The 19,157-nt window shown below is 41.2% G+C and overlaps 1 protein-coding gene and 3 long non-coding RNA genes across 5 annotated transcripts; 1 reads left to right on the top strand and 3 right to left on the bottom strand.

Moving 5' to 3' along the window:
* Window positions 1-5,659: 5,659 nt before the first annotated feature.
* Window positions 5,660-7,407, top strand: LOC116708219 (uncharacterized). 2 transcript variants are annotated; one of them, XR_004336629.1, is made up of 3 exons: window positions 5,660-5,706; window positions 6,570-6,788; window positions 7,058-7,407. It is a non-coding gene; the product is annotated as an uncharacterized LOC116708219 (long non-coding RNA). The 2 variants fall into 2 exon arrangements; XR_004336628.1 differs by having other exon boundaries at window positions 6,570-7,407.
* LOC116708217 (uncharacterized) lies at window positions 7,145-8,586 on the bottom strand. The gene is made up of 3 exons (XR_004336626.1): window positions 8,242-8,586; window positions 7,688-7,902; window positions 7,145-7,611 (listed from the first exon to the last, which is right to left on the bottom strand). It is a non-coding gene; the product is annotated as an uncharacterized LOC116708217 (long non-coding RNA).
* Window positions 8,587-8,902: 316 nt separating this feature from the next.
* LOC116708218 (uncharacterized) lies at window positions 8,903-9,715 on the bottom strand. The gene is made up of 3 exons (XR_004336627.1): window positions 9,599-9,715; window positions 9,324-9,427; window positions 8,903-9,232 (listed from the first exon to the last, which is right to left on the bottom strand). It is a non-coding gene; the product is annotated as an uncharacterized LOC116708218 (long non-coding RNA).
* A 6,972-nt stretch (window positions 9,716-16,687) lies between these two features.
* LOC116708016 (uncharacterized) lies at window positions 16,688-18,754 on the bottom strand. The gene is made up of 4 exons (XM_032545768.1): window positions 18,578-18,754; window positions 18,322-18,483; window positions 18,137-18,229; window positions 16,688-17,357 (listed from the first exon to the last, which is right to left on the bottom strand). The coding sequence occupies exons 1-4, from the start codon at window positions 18,752-18,754 to the stop codon at window positions 17,028-17,030; spliced, it is 762 nt and encodes a 253-aa protein (XP_032401659.1). The 3' UTR covers window positions 16,688-17,027.
* Window positions 18,755-19,157: the final 403 nt, after the last annotated feature.

Here is a 19,157-nt window from a genome sequence, read left to right as displayed (position 1 = left end):
CTCATGTACAGTATTCAATTTGCTTTTACCGAAGCTTACTGTTCCAGGAAACCTACTGGTCCATTGTCATTGGTGGCCATGCTAACTAGCTGTTAGGAAGGAGCTGTAGCGTAGCATTGAGAAAGGGGGGGCGGAGGTTGTGAGCTGCTCCTAAGAGGAGCTCTGTGGAAACTTTGTGAGAGCAAGTATTTAAGCACCCCAGAATGGTTGTTATTCCTTAAACATGTGTGGCGGCACTAGATTAAAATCAGGAATGTTGTGTAATTTAAATTTCTGGACCCAAATAAGTTGCTCCACAGCGCCACCCTGGGAATTTCACCCAGGGAATATTACCTTCTTCTTAAGGCACACAGGTTCGGTCATGCATCCATGGAAACATCCGAGACAGTTTCAAATGTACAAAAACTGTTTATTAAATTCTTTTAAAATACTCTTTTTAAAACCAGTTCTTCCTAACAAAAAAAACTAAAGAAAACAGAAGAAACTACAGTAGCTGAGGTTACCGGCAGAAGGGGCCACTATAGGGACGGCATCCAACAAACACAGCAAATAAAAACCCTTTAAAGCACCAGATGCAGTGAGACAACCCAAACTCAGGAATCACGGCACACAGAAGAGGAAGACACCGTCACCACACCAACACCGCCACCGGACCTCAGCAACTGCCAACGGAAAAAGACAATTAATAAATGCAACAACCATAAACTTAATACAACAAAAGAAAACCAGTATCAGCCCAAATAAACAAACGGTTATATAAAGAACCAAAAAGGGCTGGAAACAAAATAAAGAAAACATAGAAAATGCAAGTTAAAATATCATCAGCACCAGGTGTGGCCCTCTGGCCACGCCGCAGCAGGAGGCGAACTGGGCGCGCCGATGCCGCACTCCAAACACCACCTTAATTAGGGCGTGTAGCCGCCACCACAGTCCGACTTTGATTAGTACGTGCAGAAATCCGGGAGACAACAGAGCAGCAATGGTCCAAATATGGGGAGACTTATAAAAGTTAATTAGTTATCGTTTCAAATAGAACTGCAACAAACTGGAGCTTACAATGAGCGTTAATTCCTTACCTGCCAATCCACACAAACGTGCACACACACACTCGCTGAACGAGGAAGAGGAGGAGAGCAGCGCAGTAGCGTTTTACCTACGATCACACTTAAATTTAGATTTTCTGACAAATAACAACAGTGCAGGGAGAGAGGAGACCTACCACAAGGAAATCAGAGCAGCATGGCCCACACTTGGCAATATGTTGCCTTTTTACCGCCAGAACCCAAGAGACGCAGGCTACACAGTGGGATCATGAGGAAGACCTGTCTCCGACTGGACGCAGCGGCTTCTTATATACCACGCCCACTTTACCCAACTGGAACTTCCTACCTTGAAACTATTTGTGTAGAAATATGTATATTTCTATACCACTACACATGCATGAAAGAATCAAAGCAACACACCACTTATGCTTTGGATGAGGGAATAACATCATAATATGACATTGACCTCCCAAAGGTCAATTTTACTTATTCTAACTGAATAAGTACAGACTCTTTTTTACATGTCTCAGCCACCTGAATGGTTTCCTTTGTTGAAGGTTGTCTGTAACATTAGGCCATCACTTATGCTCTGCATTCACACATTCATTTTGTGTACTGCTCATCCAGGAGGCGTGATGCTGCAAGTCAGTAACATGATGCAATCTGCTAGGTTTCCTTAGACAACCTTTGCTAACCTGAATGAATAACAGAACTTGACTGCATTATTTGATAACTACTATCAGATTAAAACATAGATTAAACTGACTTTCAATCTGTATGTTTGGATTTAATTGACTTTATTTTAAAGTACTTAGAGACAATACTTTTTTGTAAATTGGTGCAATATACATAAGCTGAATAGAGAGTCAATTGCCTCCAGCCACAGCTGATGCTTTGAAACTTTCATTAAGTGTCTTTACCATGACAAATTTAAGTTACTCTTACTCAAATCATTTATTTTTGTCTAATAAACTATTCAAATCTCTTTGACTAAATTTGACATAAACTCAAATTGTAGATGAGGATCTACATTTGAACTTGAGGCTGGTGGGATATTCACACTCGCCACTGTGTGTCGATCAGGACAAACTGAAGATGGGATTTCTTCACAATCTCTTTATTGAGTAGTTACAGCAGTGGTACAGATGTGCAGCAGAAGGTAGGCTTGGAGTTGAAGATGTGGTCTAAATCATGACAGAAATAAGCCCACATTAATTCACCTCACACATTTATGTAATACAAGTGACACCTGCTGGCCACAAACTGACCACATATTCATCAAATGCTATGACCGATAGCTAAAGAGATTTACCCACGTGAAGTAACTTAAAGGTCACAATAAACAGGCACATCAAACAAGTACCGACATCAACAAGAGCAGATGAAACAGCAATATACCAAGAATACTTAAATAACTACGCAACATGTAGGTGAAAAGCTAACTATGTACAGCATGCTAACAACAACGGCCCGACAAACACAACATCATCACACAGCACAGGCGGAACTTCTAAATAAACTACCTTAACATATTTAACAACAAACCACTTACAACAAGTCAGGAACGCACATCAACCCCATCCGAAACCGTAGGCACCAGTTGCACGCCTCCACCCTCAGAGATACGGTTTTCTGCAGCTGCTGAAAGTGCCATGAAGAACTCACCACTGGGTGGCCAACCTCCCCCTCTCCCACGGAGAGGGGGAGGTTGGCCAAAGCAACCAGCAGCCTTTGTAACAGCCGCCCCCAAATGTATAAAGTACATTTGTTTTGAAACAAAGGCGACAATGATTAACTCTGATGATTAACCATGGCTGTTTTACTCTTCAGGTACCACAGGAAGAACAATCATCCTCGTCAATGGTCGGGTGTAGACTCGGTCCTTCACTTGAACATCTGCCAACCTGATGTGGCCAAAACCACTTGGATGCACCTTGGTCACTCGTCCAACTGGCCAGAGTGCTCTGGGAAGTTGAGAATCCATGAGTATGACCACAGTATCCTCAACCAGGTCAGCTTGAGTAGTCTGCCATTTCCGTCTGACTTGTAAATTGGGAAGGTATTCCCTGATAAATCTGGACCAGAAATGGTCTGCCAAAGCCTGTGAATGCCACCAGGGGCGTTTGCTGGGGAGTTCAGTTGCAGGGTACACAACCTGAGGCAGCGACCCATCTGGCCACCCCATCAACAGATGATTTGGTGTTACAGGGTCAGGATCAGCAATGCTGGAGGATACATAACCAAAGCGCTTTGAATTCAAAATTCCCTCCACTTCCACAAAGACTTTCCTGAGCACCTCTTCTGGCAATGGTTGGGCCCCAACAGTGGCATACAAAGCAGTTTTAACAGAGCGTATGTCTCTTTTCCACACTTCACCAAAATGAGGGCCACCAGGGGGATTGAACTTGAAAGTAATTTTTTGCTTGGCAAGGGATTGCTGCAGGTCAGGAGACATCTTTGCTATGGCCTTTTGTAGCTCTTGTTCCGCCCCACGGAAGTTGGTCCCCTTATCTGAGAGAATTTCCAAAGGTGTACCCCGACGGGCTATAAATCTCCTTAAGGCCATGAGGAAGAAGTCAACATCAAGGTGGGTAAGAATGTCAAGGTGGACACCCCTGGTTGTTAAACACTTAGAGATGATACCCCATCTTTTCTCATTACATGTCCGATTTTGACATGGAATGGTCCGAAACAGTCTGTCCCTGTGGAGTATAAAACAGGCTTATAAAGGCGGAGATGGGCAGCTGGTAAGTCAGCCATTTGGGGACTAGTAGATTTGGCCTTCTAACGTCTGCAGTCTGGGCATTTGGACTGATGAAGTTGAACCGCTTCTCTACCTTGCAGTATCCAAAAGCTTCGACGAATGTCAGCAAACAGTCACTCAGGACCAGGATGGCATAAACGTCGATCGTAGTCCTGTATCAGCAGTCTGGTGAATGGGTGGTTCGGATCTAGAACAATGGGATGTACTGCTCCTGATCCTTCGCATGTCTCAGTCGACCACCTACCCTGATTTCTCCTCCTTTATCCAACTGAGGTGCTAAGGCACGCAATCTACTGTTGGTAGCAACTGGTTTTTACCCAATCTAAGATCTCCTCAGGGAAACTGCCGTGTTGTATCTTAGTTATAATGTGCCTCTCTGCTTTGCAATAGTCTTCAGCACTCAAACTTACATCCATCCCGGCTGCAGCTTGTATGTTCTGTCCAATGGATTCAAGCAGTTCCTGCCAGTCTTTGTAGGTCTCAGATTCTGGGTTTGGGAATGTGGTAGTCAAAGTTACACCACAAAAGACTGATTTCCGTAGTTCTGAGGATTCCTCTTTGAGTGGGATTGCTGCATTAGTAGGCCAGTAGTCTGTGGCCTGAAGTAAGAAAGAGGGCCCTTAGTTCTATCTGTTCAGCTCAGACAACTCCTTTAAGGTCTTACACCGAGTGATGTCGTCAGCTGGATTGCTGGCTGAATCTACATAACGTCAAGACTGTAAATCTGTGAGGTCTTGAATCTCAGCCACTCGGGTGCCCACAAATACGTTGTAGCGACATGAGTCCGAAAGTATCCATCTTAACACTGTGGTGGAATCTGTCCACAAGGTGATAGTGTCGATCTTCAGGGTGAGCTTGCATTTAACAGCTTAGCTAGTGTAACTGGGTCTATATTGTTGTATATTTTCACAAAATGTTCTCTTTAATTTATTTGTCCTCTTATGTCTGTCTTTGTGTTCCTCTGTGTCTGCTATGAGGGGTTTGGTCCTCCAGCTCCGCCCTACTTTCTTCTTCTTTTGTTTGGGGTCCTCCAGCACCATTATAAATGTTAAGTTGTTCATTTCCTCTTCCCTTTTGTTACTCGTTCCACTGGGAAGAGGCAAGTTTTATAATCTATTGTAATCCTTTCATTTATATTGTCCAAATGTTTATTTTTTTTTCCTTCTGTATTAATGTTAGGTGTTTTAATATTTTCATTCGAGTTGCTATTATGCATTTATAAGATTTGATGCATGCTAACATTGTTATTTTGTATAGATCGGGTTGGAGAACTGAAGCACATGCTACGTGCTAATGCTAATATCTCCCGATTGACAGGTATGTTAGCACGCCCCTTTTGTTACTCGTTCCACTGGGAAGAGATCGGGTTGGAGAACTGGAGCACATGCTACGTGCTAATGCTAATATCTCCCGATTGACAGGCTGAATAAACGGAGTCCGCCTCCAAACCCAGACTCGGTGTTTTTATGGTTTATCCAATCAACACGCAACGCAGAAGTCCACCGATCACACTTGGTGCCGTTCGACCCGAGACATCTCTGATCGAGTCCGCAGTCAGCGAACTACGGTGGCCGACAGGTGCAAATGCGCAGCAAAAGAGAAAACATGCAAACAAAAAAAAAACACGCGCACAAATTAAATGCGGCAAGCAAAAAGCGAATGAAATGCAGCAAACAAAAAGAGAGACGCAAACAAAAAAGAAGACACCCCCGAATGAAATGCAGCAAACAAAAAGAGAGACGCAAACAAAAAAGAAGACACCCCAGAATGAAATGCAGCAAACAAAAAGTGTTGAAAACGGAAGTGCTCCAGACCACTAGGGGGAGTCAAAGAAAATAGTATTCATTTCTATGGGACCAAATGCAAGATTCAGAGAAAGAAATTTGAAAGAAAGTAAAGGTACGTATTACTATATTTCTTTTCAGATACGCCGTCTTTTATAATATTATAGAATAACAGAATAATTTAAGGGTAGCGTGATAGACTTTGTGTCAGTCATATCAAAATAGTTCCTGTTTTCCCAGCAACAACATACGCATCTCCCTCCTCCCAGTATTGTTTATGTTTCTGTCGCCGCAGATAACTGTCACATGTAAAGGGCGGTCGCTCCCCAAGACGTACATAGGGATTAAATTAAATTACAAAAGAAAATAGCAACGCACAGTGATTTGGATAAGTAAGTTTAATATGGTCTACTGGATTTGAATTAGCAACGCGTTTGATGTCGCACATATTCATGAAGTACTTTTGGTTTAACAAGCCACACTTTTTTTTAGATATATATCCCAGCTGTTTATCTCAATAAATATGGTTTTATTCTATTTTTTTTATATTTTTTAAAATTATCATGCCTAACTGCACATAGTTTTGTAGAGTAGACTATTTATAAGCTACTTTTAATAACAGCACAGAACTTTTGCCCTTACTGTACCGTATGTTACTCAGTTTTTACACAGATTCTATTTTGGTGTGAACTTAATTGTTTGAATTGTGTAACATTTTTACTGTGCCAACTTAATTTCCCTGGTGTTGGGCAGTAAAAAGATATTATTATGTTTTTGTGCTATATACAACTTAATTTTATAGCGTAACATTTGAAATGGATGAATCAGAAGCTCAACATTTAAAGTATAACAGTTGATGTCTGCTTACATTATATTTAACTTTGTAGGTCAACATATATTTAAATATTTTCATGACATAGAAACTAGTCCTATTACTTTCTGCTGATATAATTATCTTATAATTTTGGTTTATTGTAGATCTCAGTTCTGGATGGATCTCATGAACGATTTGAAGGAAAGACATCTCTTCAATGGAAGTCATGACCACACATGCCTTGTGCGGTGTGTCTTCATGGATATGCTACAGAGAGATCTTGATGAATGCAAGGACAGGTGGAATAAACATACCATAAGACCTGTTAAACAATCTTGCTGTCCATCTGGTAAACCAGATGTGATGTATCATCTACCTCACAGGTAATTTTTTGTTGTTTTTGTCTTCAACATCTGGTTAATTTAAAACCTCTTTGGGAACTCTAAAAAATAATTTGCCAAAACAAAAATAATGAACAATGTGTTAACAGTATGTCACTTTTTATTCTAACAATTTCAGATGACAATTTCTAAAATGTAAATTTAAATACAATTAATCATTTAGACAGGTTACAACAATAGTCACAGCAGTAACAGTTTAGTGAAGAAATGTAAATATAACTAAATGTTTACTGTGCTTCTTCTATTCCTAGGTTTGGTGGAACATACTGTGGTTTCCCAGTCTCCCAGGAGCAATTGGGACAGTTTGTGACAGAGACTAACAACATTCAATGTGGAGTTGAACACCTTCAGGCACATTTTGAGAACCTCCAGAGACAGTGTGGCCTAGCACATCCACAGAGTTGGGAATCATGTGTCGAAAACTATATCAAACTGAAAAACATGGCGGACTTATAAACAAACAAGAATCCAAATTTGAAGGTCGCACACAAACACTAAACAGTGTCATAACTGAACAGGTTTGACAAGTTAAATAGTTAGCATTTTGTTTTGTTGTTATGCATTTGACCTTAATAAAGCCCAAACCCAGGGGAGTTTTGAATCCCAAAGTCCATGTCTTCTTTAAACTGATGATACGTCTTGGACATTGGTATTTTGATAGTGTTGGAGCAGGTGCTACTGACAGGAAAACGAGAAGTGGCCTGAAAGATCAGTTTTGGTGGTGGCAGAATTGAAGATGGAGGTAGTGTGTTCAAGCCGGTGGCAAACATCAGGATGTCCTGGAGAGAGAGACCCGTTTTTTGTTCTAGAAAAGAAGTAATGAGTTTATGTATCAGATATTACAATAACACCAGAATATAGCAATAAATCTTAAAGTCCACCTTCTGTGTCAAGGAGAAAGTCTCTCCAGAATCCTAGCACTCTTGTTTCCTCATGTCGTCTGCTGCTACCCTTTTCACTGAGCTGAACCTCAAATATTTCCTCCAATATTTTGGATGTCAGCTGTTCCACTCTTGCACACATAAATGGCCTGAAGACGGAAGCATGCTGCTCCAAAGCATTCTGGAAGTTCAGTGTTGAAAGGCCATCCTTGAATCTATAAAAAGTTTGAAACAGAAATCACCTTAATTATTATCAAAAGAGCTGATATTTTTCAGTAACACAAAGAACATTAATATGTCTAATCTTTTTTTCTTATTTTTATTTAGCATAGGTAATATTGCTGATGCACTGTACACAGTGAATTAACCTACAGTAACGTTAATTTTCTCCAGCTAAGCCGTCCAATCAATAAGGCTCCTACTTATTTGGCTGCTGGGTGCTGTTGATTGATTGATTGATTCTTGCACTATTGTACATTTGCTTGTATTAACTGCAACAAAATAGTAACTAAATTAGCATAGTTATTTTTTAAGTTAAGGAAGAGAAACATTACCTTTGAATAGAGAAATGGTTGCGGTAAATGATGTACCAATCAATGAACTCCTTTACAATTTTCAATTTGTCATCAACAGTCACAGGGAACTGCAAGCAGCCAGCAGTTTGCAAGATGCTTGCATGTCTTTCAACTGACTGGTGTAGTTCAGTCAATGTACCTGCACTGGATATCTATGGTAGAGAACAATAACCAAAAACATAAATTAATATTTATGAAATCATTACTGATATAAATTTGTTATAAAAGTATTACTGATTGCACTTTAAAAATTAGGTAAGTTTATGTTATTAAAGTTATTTGAACACAGTAAGTCTTCTATTACTATGAACCACACAGTTTTGTTCGTTGATATTAACCAAAGGAAAATGGTTACTATCATTTCAACAACCAGTGAAAAGAAATATACTATAAATGTGTACTATAAATAATAAATTTTCTTTTGCAAGGCTAAATTTTGCAATTAATAAAATGTACGTTTGTACATCAATCTTTACAAAAGGGAGGTGGTTTTGTAAAGAGGAAAATCCTTTGGCTTCCTTAGATAAAATATATGACATCATAGCTAGAATTAATCATGCACAGAATTCTGGATATAGGAGGAAATTTTGCCATTTTAACTATGAGACTATAGCAAAATTGATCTTCAAACTATTTGGAATGTAGATCAAAAGCACTTACAGCTTTTTGCAAATTCCTCAACAGGGCAAATGTAAAGCGTAATTCTTTGGTAAGGCTTTCCAATTGCCTCCTTGTACTTTTGCACTGTGAAAGGAATGTCTGTTCCTGGGATGTTCTTAACCTCCCTTGCATCAGGATACAACAAGACATGGGCACAATCTCTCAGGTCTATATTGAAATCCTTTTGCTTCTTTACAGCAGCAGCAAGCACTTGTTCCGATGCCCACTCAGGGTGAATCTCAACTGTAAGTAACTTCCCTCTCACTGTCTTAAGGGAATCTCCCTGCATCCTCATAAGCCCAACATTAATCTGGGGAGAGACAAAATTTAATCAATCAAATTAAATTATTTGATGAAGTATGTAATTTCCAGTTTGTGTTTGCACTAAATTAAAGGCATACCTTCAGTTTATTTCCCTTCTGTGTTTTGTTCTGATGCTTCTTGGTAAAAAATTTCTTTCTTTCCCTCTCTTTTATAGCTCTAAAGTTCATGAAACACTCTACACCTGAAATTCGTAATAAAAAAATACACGATTGGCACTTTAGTTATAATTTAAATGCATTAATTATTAATTGCAGGTACGATCAATACTGCAATGATCGTACCTGCATCTACAGATGGTTTAAAATGCTAACACTTAAGCATGCTGAAATAAATAACCCATGCTTCGATTTACCTGTGCTGGTGCTTGGTTGAACATCGGGAGTTGCAGTGGTAGTGTTCCTCTCATCTTGGGCTTTGTTTGCATGATCTTGGACAAATTTTATGTTTCTGCCACATTGACAACAAAAGTCTGCAGGATTTATGGCGGCAGTTCCACAAAATGTACAGTACATCTGAAAGAAAATTTGTTTTTTAACGTCAGGAAATAAATACATTAAAAGTGGAGACATTGCCTACTAAAACGCTGAAATGAGTCATTCTCAAAAAAGATATTTAATTATACGAGTGTGTAATTTATTTATTTTTTCTTGCGGTATGATTAGCATAATTGCTTTGCTAATTCGGGCAAGCATCTACGAGACCGAGCCCAGAACGGTATGACTGACACAAAGTCTATCACGCTACCTGTCGCGAGATTAGTTTCTGTTGTACATTTAGAGTAACGGTAGTTACACTTCCTGACCACTGGGGGAGCCCTAGGAAAGGACACAGAAACGAGTTCGAATAAGAAGTAGTTCATGTTGTTACCTGATGTTAGAAGCAACAATAAAGAGCACCGCTTTTCAACCGGATAGCTTCTCCTGTCTTCCCTCATACCATGACATGGTGTCAGAATTAAGGACTTAAACGCCTACAGAGAGAGCACAATGGCAAAGTTTGGACCTCCGGAGCCGTTTGACTTTACGCAGCCTGCGGAGTGGCTGACATGGCGGCAGAGATTCTCCCGCTTCAGAGTTGCGTCGAAACTCGACAGGGAGAGCAGCGAGGTGCAGGTAAATTCGCTCCTGTACTCCATGGGGAGGGATGCCGAACCTATTTACGGCTCTTTCGTGTTTCCTGCTGCAACGGAGGATATGCCACATCCAGAGTATGAGTTCGCCCTAGTGATGCAGAAGTTTGACGAACACTTTGTTCCGAAAAGAAACGTCATCCATGACCGCGCCTGTTTTCACAAACGGAGCCAGAGGGCCGGTGAGACAGTTGAAGCTTTTGTGCGGAGCTTATATGAGCTCGCGCAGCACTGCGAGTTCGGCGTGGGGAAAGACGAGCAGATTCGGGACCGGATCGTTATTGGAATAATGGATAAAGAGGTTTCTCAAAGACTTCAACTAGAAGCGGACCTGACTCTGGAGAGAGCCATCCAGCTAGCACGTCAGAGTGAACAAGTGAAACAGCAAAGTGCGGAGCGCGTGGAAACTACAGTGAATGAGGTGAGACAGAAACAGTTTAGCAGCACAAGGAGGAGCTTCGTGAAACCACGGCAGAAACAAGCACAGACGTACAGCGAGAATAGACAGAACTGTCAGAGATGCGATAGGATGCACGACAGAAAAGAAAACTGTCCTGCCCGAAATAAAAAATGCAGAAAGTGTAACAAAATGGGACATTTTGAGGCTGTGTGTAAAACTAAAATGCTAAAACAAGTCAGAGCTGAAACTGCTACATGTTCGGATGAGGATTCATTCTTTATTGGTGAACTGTTCCTTAGGGCAGCAGCAAAGTCAAATGTCATCGAGGAGTCAGACTCAGACATCGACTGGGACAGAGCTGCTGGTGAATGGTAGCCCAGTGAATTTTAAAATCGACACTGGTGCTGATACCACAGTCATGACAGACGCAACTTTCAATAATCTGCAGAAAAAACCAAAACTGCATAAATCCAGATCAACAGTGTACAGTCCAGGTGGAAAAGTCAGATGCGTGGGCACGTTCCTCGCTACCACCACACACAACGGTCAGAAATACCAGTACTGGATTACGGTTATTAAAGGACAGTAACCTATTAGGCAGAGCAGTGGCAAAGCAAATGGGACTGGTCAAACGAGTCAATGCCATCAGTGGTGACTATTTGTTATCCAGTGACGTGTTCGGGGAAATAGGAATACTGAACTGTGCGGCAGTTCAAATTGAGCTGGCGGAAGAGGCAATTCCATACAGCGTCAGTACGCCACGCCGAGTCCCTTTTCCCCTCCTTCCAAAGGTGGAGAAAGAACTAAAGCGGATGCTAAATCTTGGGATCATTGAGGAGGTCACCGAACCAACAGATTGGTGTGCCCCAATGGTGCCTGTTCCAAAACGCAACAAGGACGAAGTTAGGGTGTGTGTAGATTTAAAACGATTGAACAAGGGCGTTAAGCGGGAACGCTACATTTTACCTACATTAGATGACATAACACCTAAACTGGCGGGAGCCAAGATTTTCTCCACTCTGGATGCCTCTAGTGGGTTTTGGCAAATTCCATTGGACCCCAGCTGCCAAAGACTGACCACATTCATTACCCCAATGGGCCGGTTTTGCTTCAAACGCTTACCATTTGGGATTACATCTGCTCCTGAGATTTTCCAGCGACTGATGAGTAATCTACTTAAAAACCTGGAAGGGACTGTGGTCGTGATGGACGATATTCTGGTTTATGGATCTACCAAAGAGCAACATGACCGCCGACTCGATGCAGTTTTGCGGACGATCAAGGCGTCCGGTCTTAAGTTGAACAGGGCCAAGTGTCACTTTGGGAAAACTGAACTGCAGTTCTTCGGACACATCATTAGTGCTGACGGTGTAAAGCCTGATGAGAGCAAAGTGGATGCTATTGCTAGAATGCCTTGTCCTTCAAATGTGGAGCAGCTGAGACAGGTGCTTGGGCTGGTGAACTATGTGGGGAAATTCCTGCCAGGTCTGTCTACAGTGCTGTACCCACTGACTAATCTGCTCAAGAAAGAGACTGCATGGGTTTGGGATGAACCCCAGGAGCGAGCATTCAACAAGGCCAAAGCAATGCTCATAGCTGCGCCAGCCCTTTGCTACTACGACGCCAACAAACTGACAGTGGTTAGCGCCGATGCCAGCAGTTATGGCCTTGGTGCTGCTCTGTTACAAGACCATGAGGGGGAGTTGCGTCCTGTTGCCTTTTGCTCGCGCACACTTACGGATACAGAGAAGAGGTATTCACAAATTGAAAAAGAGTGTCTGGCGTCAGTCTGGGCCTGTGAACGTTTTGCTCGCTACATACAAGGGATGGGCCACGTCCGGTTACAAACCGATCATAAGTCACTGGTACCACTGATCAACTCTTATGATCTTGACAAAACACCACTAAGATGCCAGAGACTACTTGCGTCTTATGAGGTTCAATGTCACTGCTGAACATGTTCCCGGTAAACAGCTCGTAGTCGCTGACACACTCTCCAGACATCCGTTGGAAGACAGTTCTACTCCAGAAACTGAAACACAAGTAAAGGCATACGTCAACACTATGGTGGCTAGCAAGCCAATCAGGTCACCAAAGCTGGAGGAACTCCGCCAGACTACACGAACTGATGCTGAACTTCAAAAAGTAATCATGTTTATCAGAAAAGGGTGGCCTCGCTATATGGCAGAGAGCTCACTACTGCACAGATACTATGCAGTCAGAAGTCACCTATCAGAGTTAGATGGGCTGGTCCTTTATCACGACCGCATTGTAGTTCCAACAGCACTCCGAGCTGGTGTTTTAGACCAACTACATGAAGGCCACCAAGGCCTCACCAAGTGTCGTGAGCGTGCGAAGTTGACAGTGTGGTGGCCGAAGATTGGTGCACAGATTACAAGCAAGGTGAAGTTCTGCGATTTTTGCAGAGAGCACAAACCTACACAGAGACATGAACCACTGATGACAACTTCCCTGCCCAGTGGTCCATGGCAGAGAATTGGAGTCGACCTGTTTGTGCTTGAGGGTAAGACGTATCTTGTTGCTGTTGATTATTTTTCCAGGGACATTGAAATCGCTTCCCTCACCACCGCTTCCAGCACTCAAGTTATCAACAAGCTCAAACACATGTTTGTGAGATGGGGCATCCCACTAGAACTTGTCAGCGACAATGGGACACAGTTTACGTCGACAGAGTTCCAAGAATTCAAGCAGAGGTATGGGTTCACTCACATAACCTCAAGCCCCCATTACCCGCAATCTAACGGAGCTGCAGAAAGGGCTGTTCAGACCGCTAAGCACGTGCTTAAACAACCTGACCCCTGCTTAGCCCTTATGAGTTACCGCTCCACACCGGTAGCAGCAACAGGTTTCAGTCCAGCGCAGCTTATGACTGGCCGACAGATCCGCACCACTGTTCCTGTCCTGGAAAAAACATTGATGCCAAGCGCAGTCAACCCAGTCCTAGTTTACTTAAAGGATGCCAAGGCTAAAGATTCTTACAGATCCTTCTACAACCGCAGATATTCAGCTCGCCCTCTTCCCGACCTTCTCCCTGGTCAAAATGTGAGAGTGAAACTTGATGGGGAAAAAGGGTGGACAACGCCTGCCAAAGTCATCAGCAAGTCCAAAGAGCCAAGATCCTATCTTGTAGAAATGGCCAACGGGAGCGTGACCCGTCACAACAGACGTCACCTTCAGGAGGTTCCTGCGACCGATATTCCTGTAGCACAGCATTTGGCTGAGTCTGCAGTGCCACAACAGAACTGCAGATCCCCAGCTACAGAGGTGGCCATTTCATCTGAACAGCCATCAAATCAGCCAGTAGCGAGCCCTCCTTCAGAATCTTCCTTCCCACCATCTACTCCTGTGAGGACAACTTCCAGGGGACGCGAAATAAAGCTGCCTCTGAGATTCAGAGACTAGAAGGTTTAAAAGGGCATAATAATCCCTATCAGGGCTGAGGGCAGTCTACCCCTGTGATGTCCTGTATTGTTTTGTATGGAATTTGTTAAGGCTGTTATGGAAAAAAAAAGTTCTGAAAACAAGAAGCCTTTGTTGAAAGAAATGTGACAGTTAAAGATTGAGTTAATTGGAGTAATTAATTGTATTAGAGAATGTACTATTTACTATCCTTTAAGACATTGAAATAACTTGCAGATTTTGCGATCTTGCAATCTTTAACTTTAAAAGAAGGGAGATGTCGCGAGATTAGTTTCTGTTGTACATTTAGAGTAACGGTAGTTACACTTCCTGACCACTGGGGGAGCCCTAGGAAAGGACACAGAAACGAGTTCGAATAAGAAGTAGTTCATGTTGTTACCTGATGTTAGAAGCAACAATAAAGAGCACCGCTTTTCAACCGGATAGCTTCTCCTGTCTTCCCTCATACCATGACACTACCCATAAATTATTCTGTTATTCTATAATATTATAAAAGACGGCGTATCTGAAAAGAAATATAGTAATACGTACCTTTACTTTCTTTCAAATTTCTTTCTCTGAATCTTGCATCTGGTCCCATAGAAATGAATACTATTTTCTTTGACTCCCCCTAGTGGTCTGGAGCACTTCCGTTTTCAACACTTTTTGTTTGCTGCATTTCATTCGGGGGTGTCTTCTTTTTTGTTTGCGTCTCACTTTTTGTTTGCTGCATTTCATTCGGGGGTGTCTTCTTTTTTGTTTGCGTCTCTCTTTTTGTTTGCTGCATTTCATTCGCTTTTTGCTTGCCGCATTTAATTTGTGCACGTGTTTTTTTTTTTGTTTGCATGTTTTCTCTTTTGCTGCGCATTTGCACCTGTCGGCCACCGTAGCGAACCCCAGTCCAGCGGAGCTGTGACGGTCTCTGGCTGTCTCGTGATCCCGAGCTGCGCCACTAGAGCCGCTTTGCCCTGAGTGCGGTCTTTCAGGTTTAATATTACTATGTTTTTTTGCGCTAGACGCTCAACACCAACAACAACAAAATAAGTTTTCCATTAAAAGCTGTGTTTTTTTTGTTTTTTTTTTTCTGTATTTGCTCTGGGTGTGTGATTTTTTTTTTTCTATATATATATTTTTAAGTCATTGTTGTTATTATTTTTCTTTTAATTGTATGCTTTGTTGCAATTCACAGACATGTCTCATGCAAATCTGCCGGAACTTGAATATGTAGGCAGTGGTGTGAGTTTTGGTTCAGCAAACAATCCACCGTGTTCACCGTGTTTTGGGAGAGGTAGGCCTGTGGTGCCTGGTCACAATGAATGCACAGTTGACCAGTCTGTGATAAATCCACAGTTTGTGCCTGTTGCAAACTCCACACCAGTTCCTTTTGTTAATTCACAGCCTACACATGTTTCACATGAGGTACTCAGTGGTTTAATATCTGACCTGGCAAAACAAATTGGAGATAATATTACAGCTAAAATGTGCACCGTGCAACAGGCCAGCCACTCCCAGGAGTACCCTGCTAATAATGCATCTCCTACTCTACCGGAGTCTCCCCATGTGAAGGTTGTGGTGCAGTCTGAAGCCAAAGCCCCTCCATTCTTCAGGGGTGACAATAGTGACACATTTTCCATCCAAGAATGGGAAGATCTGATGAGGTGTTACCTGTCTCGGGCTAACTGTGGGACGCCTGAAGAACAATATGGGCTGCTAATGTCAAGATTAACAGGCAAAGCCCGTGATGTGGTGAAGGTCTCTCTACGGTGCCGTCCTGAACTGTGTGGTGCTGGGTTAATTAATGCTGTTTTTAATGTCTTAAAGCACCACTTCAGTGAGCTTACATGTTCCAACCTGCCAATGAGAGACTTTTATGGTACTGTTCCAACACTGTAAAAATAATTAGGGTGGTTAAACTTAAAAACTTGAGTTCAACAGCTGCCTTAAAAACACAAGTTAACACAACTTGAAATAATGTTTTTTTCCAACTTAGGATGGCAAGCTAGAAAACCAGACCAATTGCTGATAAGTCATTGATTAAATATGATACCATAAGTTGAAATGACTAACTATAGAACATTATTCATTCTCAAAAAATTGAGTACTCTTGTCAAGTAAAATTACAATCATATTCTATTTGAACTCAAATAATTAAGTTATACCATTTGTCTAACTAATGAATACTAGTTGTATGAACTTCATACTCCGAGTTTAAACAACTTGCAAAGTTACATTAACCATTCAAAAAAACTTGCTTTATTTTGTTAAAGTAGCAAGCAATTATATATACTTTCAACTCTCATTTTAAAGTTAAACTGACTAACTGTATTCATACCAATTCCCTTTTTGAGTTAATTTAACTCAAGAGTTTAAGGCAGCTACTGAACTTCAAATTGCAATTTAAGTAAACTAACATTTCCAAATATTGCTCACCTTCTCCACTAACAATGCCAAGTTCACCAGTTTCCTAAAAATAATTACACAAAATGCGGTTCCATTTCAAATATTATACATTTATTTTTATCTTTCTCTATCAAAAAAAGAGACAAGCCTTAAATCAAGTGTAAAAGAAAACATTTGTTCAAGACAATCAGAAGTGTTGACATTTATTGAAGGACCAAAACAGAAATTAATCTTTTGACAAATAACAGAAATATATTTTTTTATATACATCTCAAATAAATGCACTTAAAAGCACCAATTAAGAACTTTACCTAATGTTTTATTGTAAAAATTTTGTTTTTACCCTTTGTAACATTTAGTGCATAGAACAAACTGAACAAATTCTTACAGGAACTCTTATTTAAGAAAACAAAACTGTAAACATACCAAATGTTACAGTTTGTACCTCAAGATTTTGTTTCTCAAACCATGTACTCGAGCTGAGGCCTGGTCTGGTCTGATCTTCATCACCACTCTCTGAAGAAACTCAAACGAATACTTCATGTCATTTGGATACTTGAGATTGATACAGTAGATGACACCCATAAGCATAGCAAAGCCAAGTGTCACATCTTTAATGTTGTGAAGCACAATGGTCTCCTCCACCACAACTGCCACGTCGAAGACCTCGTGTGGGATGGCCCCCAGTTCACTACCTTCACAGGCAATCAGGAGACCAACCTGCATCCCCTTCATGGCATCATCCAGAATATCAGCATGAGCCTTAAAAATAGAAAAGAAATAATGACATTTGTGTGCAAGTAAAGAATGCAAATACTCAGTTATTTTTAAACTGCAAGTTTTTATGCTATTGTGAAGTTTAACAATCCGCATGTTTTGACACTTGTGGGGTTGTATGATGCACTTCTGTTTAGTCAGAGAATAACCTGACACACACTCCCAGTTTGACAAAGCATAGAGCATAATGGCAATGAAACAGGCCACTGTTGTGGATGAGGCCAACATCAAGAAGCTTAGACATTGAAAATAAGTCCCACCTGAAAAAAGCCAGTTTATGTGTGCATATTCAACATATTTTCAGCACTTTACTTTGTCATCAGGTAGTCCTCCTTTTTGACAAACTTTTTTCATCCACAGAACTTGTATTTTCATGCACATGAGCACATTGTATGGCAGATTAAGAACCACCATTGTGAAGCGCTGAAATTATTCTAAAAATGTAGGACACTAGAAATGTTTCCATTTTAATGCATTTTTTAAATCATCAAATTCTTCAAATGTCAAAAGAAATGAAAGAAAATGCAAATCAGGCATGTTTCCATCAACTGGCTTTGAGCAAAATCAATCAGGATAGACGAAGTAATTACATCAGAATTTGATGTTATGCATGACTGTAGTAAACAGGAAGTAGTGTCTCTTAAGGACTAAAAATAAGTTTTTGCAAACACAAATACTACAAAAAGATTTTTAAGAAATTACAGCAAGAAAGAGAAATAGGTAAATATGTAAATAGTCTTTGTAATAACATGTCTTAGTCTTACATCACACATCCTGATGACAGTTGATGGATCTTCCCCAGATATGTAGCGTGGCAAACCAAGCAGAGCAGCAACCCTTCTCCTTTCATTCGTGTCCTGCAAGAGATGAGACATGCAGTAAGACGAATATATTTTAACAAAAATAACAAATTATGCCTAGTTTTCTAGCCATCTTCAGTTCTGCTCACATCTTTTGCAAGGCAGTCCAAAATGTCTTTGAGTGGCTGCTTCTTTTCAGATTTGGTTGCTGCTTTGTAGACCTCCAGCAGTCTCAGAACCAGGCCATCAAGTCCATCAAGAAAGGATTGCAGAAGGTCTGTAGTGACGATTCTTGTAAATTCTGCCCTAATCTGAGGTGATAGAATATAAAACTAGTCAGGACACAGTTAACTCAGTATTAAATCACTAAATCTCTTGGTGGAACTAATTCAACTGTGCGATTACCTGTCTCTCATGGAACAGAGCAGGCCATCGGGAGATGAGCTCTGTGATGTGTGGTTGGTCTCCTACAATGTCTTTCCTACGCTGAGAAAATGTAGCAACCATCAAATCCTCAAGCAGCTGATGATTTGGGTCTTTCATCTGCATTTCAGCCTCCATTATCTTGCGCTTCACCTCCATGTTTTCAGGACTCTGTCCTTCAGGTGGATCAGGACAGTAGTTCACCTCGCCCTTCTTTGACTTTTTGACAGTTTCCCCTTTTGAACTTCCAGATTTTCGTTTGTTTATGACCACTTCAGGGCATCCTGCTGAACTTAATTTTTGCCTGTAGTTTCCCATTTTAAATTTCAGACTGTGAAACCATGAGTACCATCCCTTTTGTGACCCTGGGTCTCGCAGACAGGGATGCCTTTCCACCAGTGTTTTGGCCACATTTTCATAGTGTTGCCTGTCAGGATAAGCACTAATCTTTGACATACAGTCTGCAAGTGTGTCAAGGATATTAGTCTTCAAAGTTTTAGAAATCACCATCACAGATCCATCCTTAGCATATCTACAATTAGCTTCTTTCAGTTGCAGCTCC

Source organism: Xiphophorus hellerii, chromosome 18 (genome assembly GCF_003331165.1).
Source record: "Xiphophorus hellerii strain 12219 chromosome 18, Xiphophorus_hellerii-4.1, whole genome shotgun sequence".
Classification (NCBI taxonomy): Eukaryota; Metazoa; Chordata; class Actinopteri; order Cyprinodontiformes; family Poeciliidae; genus Xiphophorus; species Xiphophorus hellerii.
Note: the sequence above shows the minus strand (reverse complement) of the source record. Positions and strands in the feature narration are given on the sequence as shown.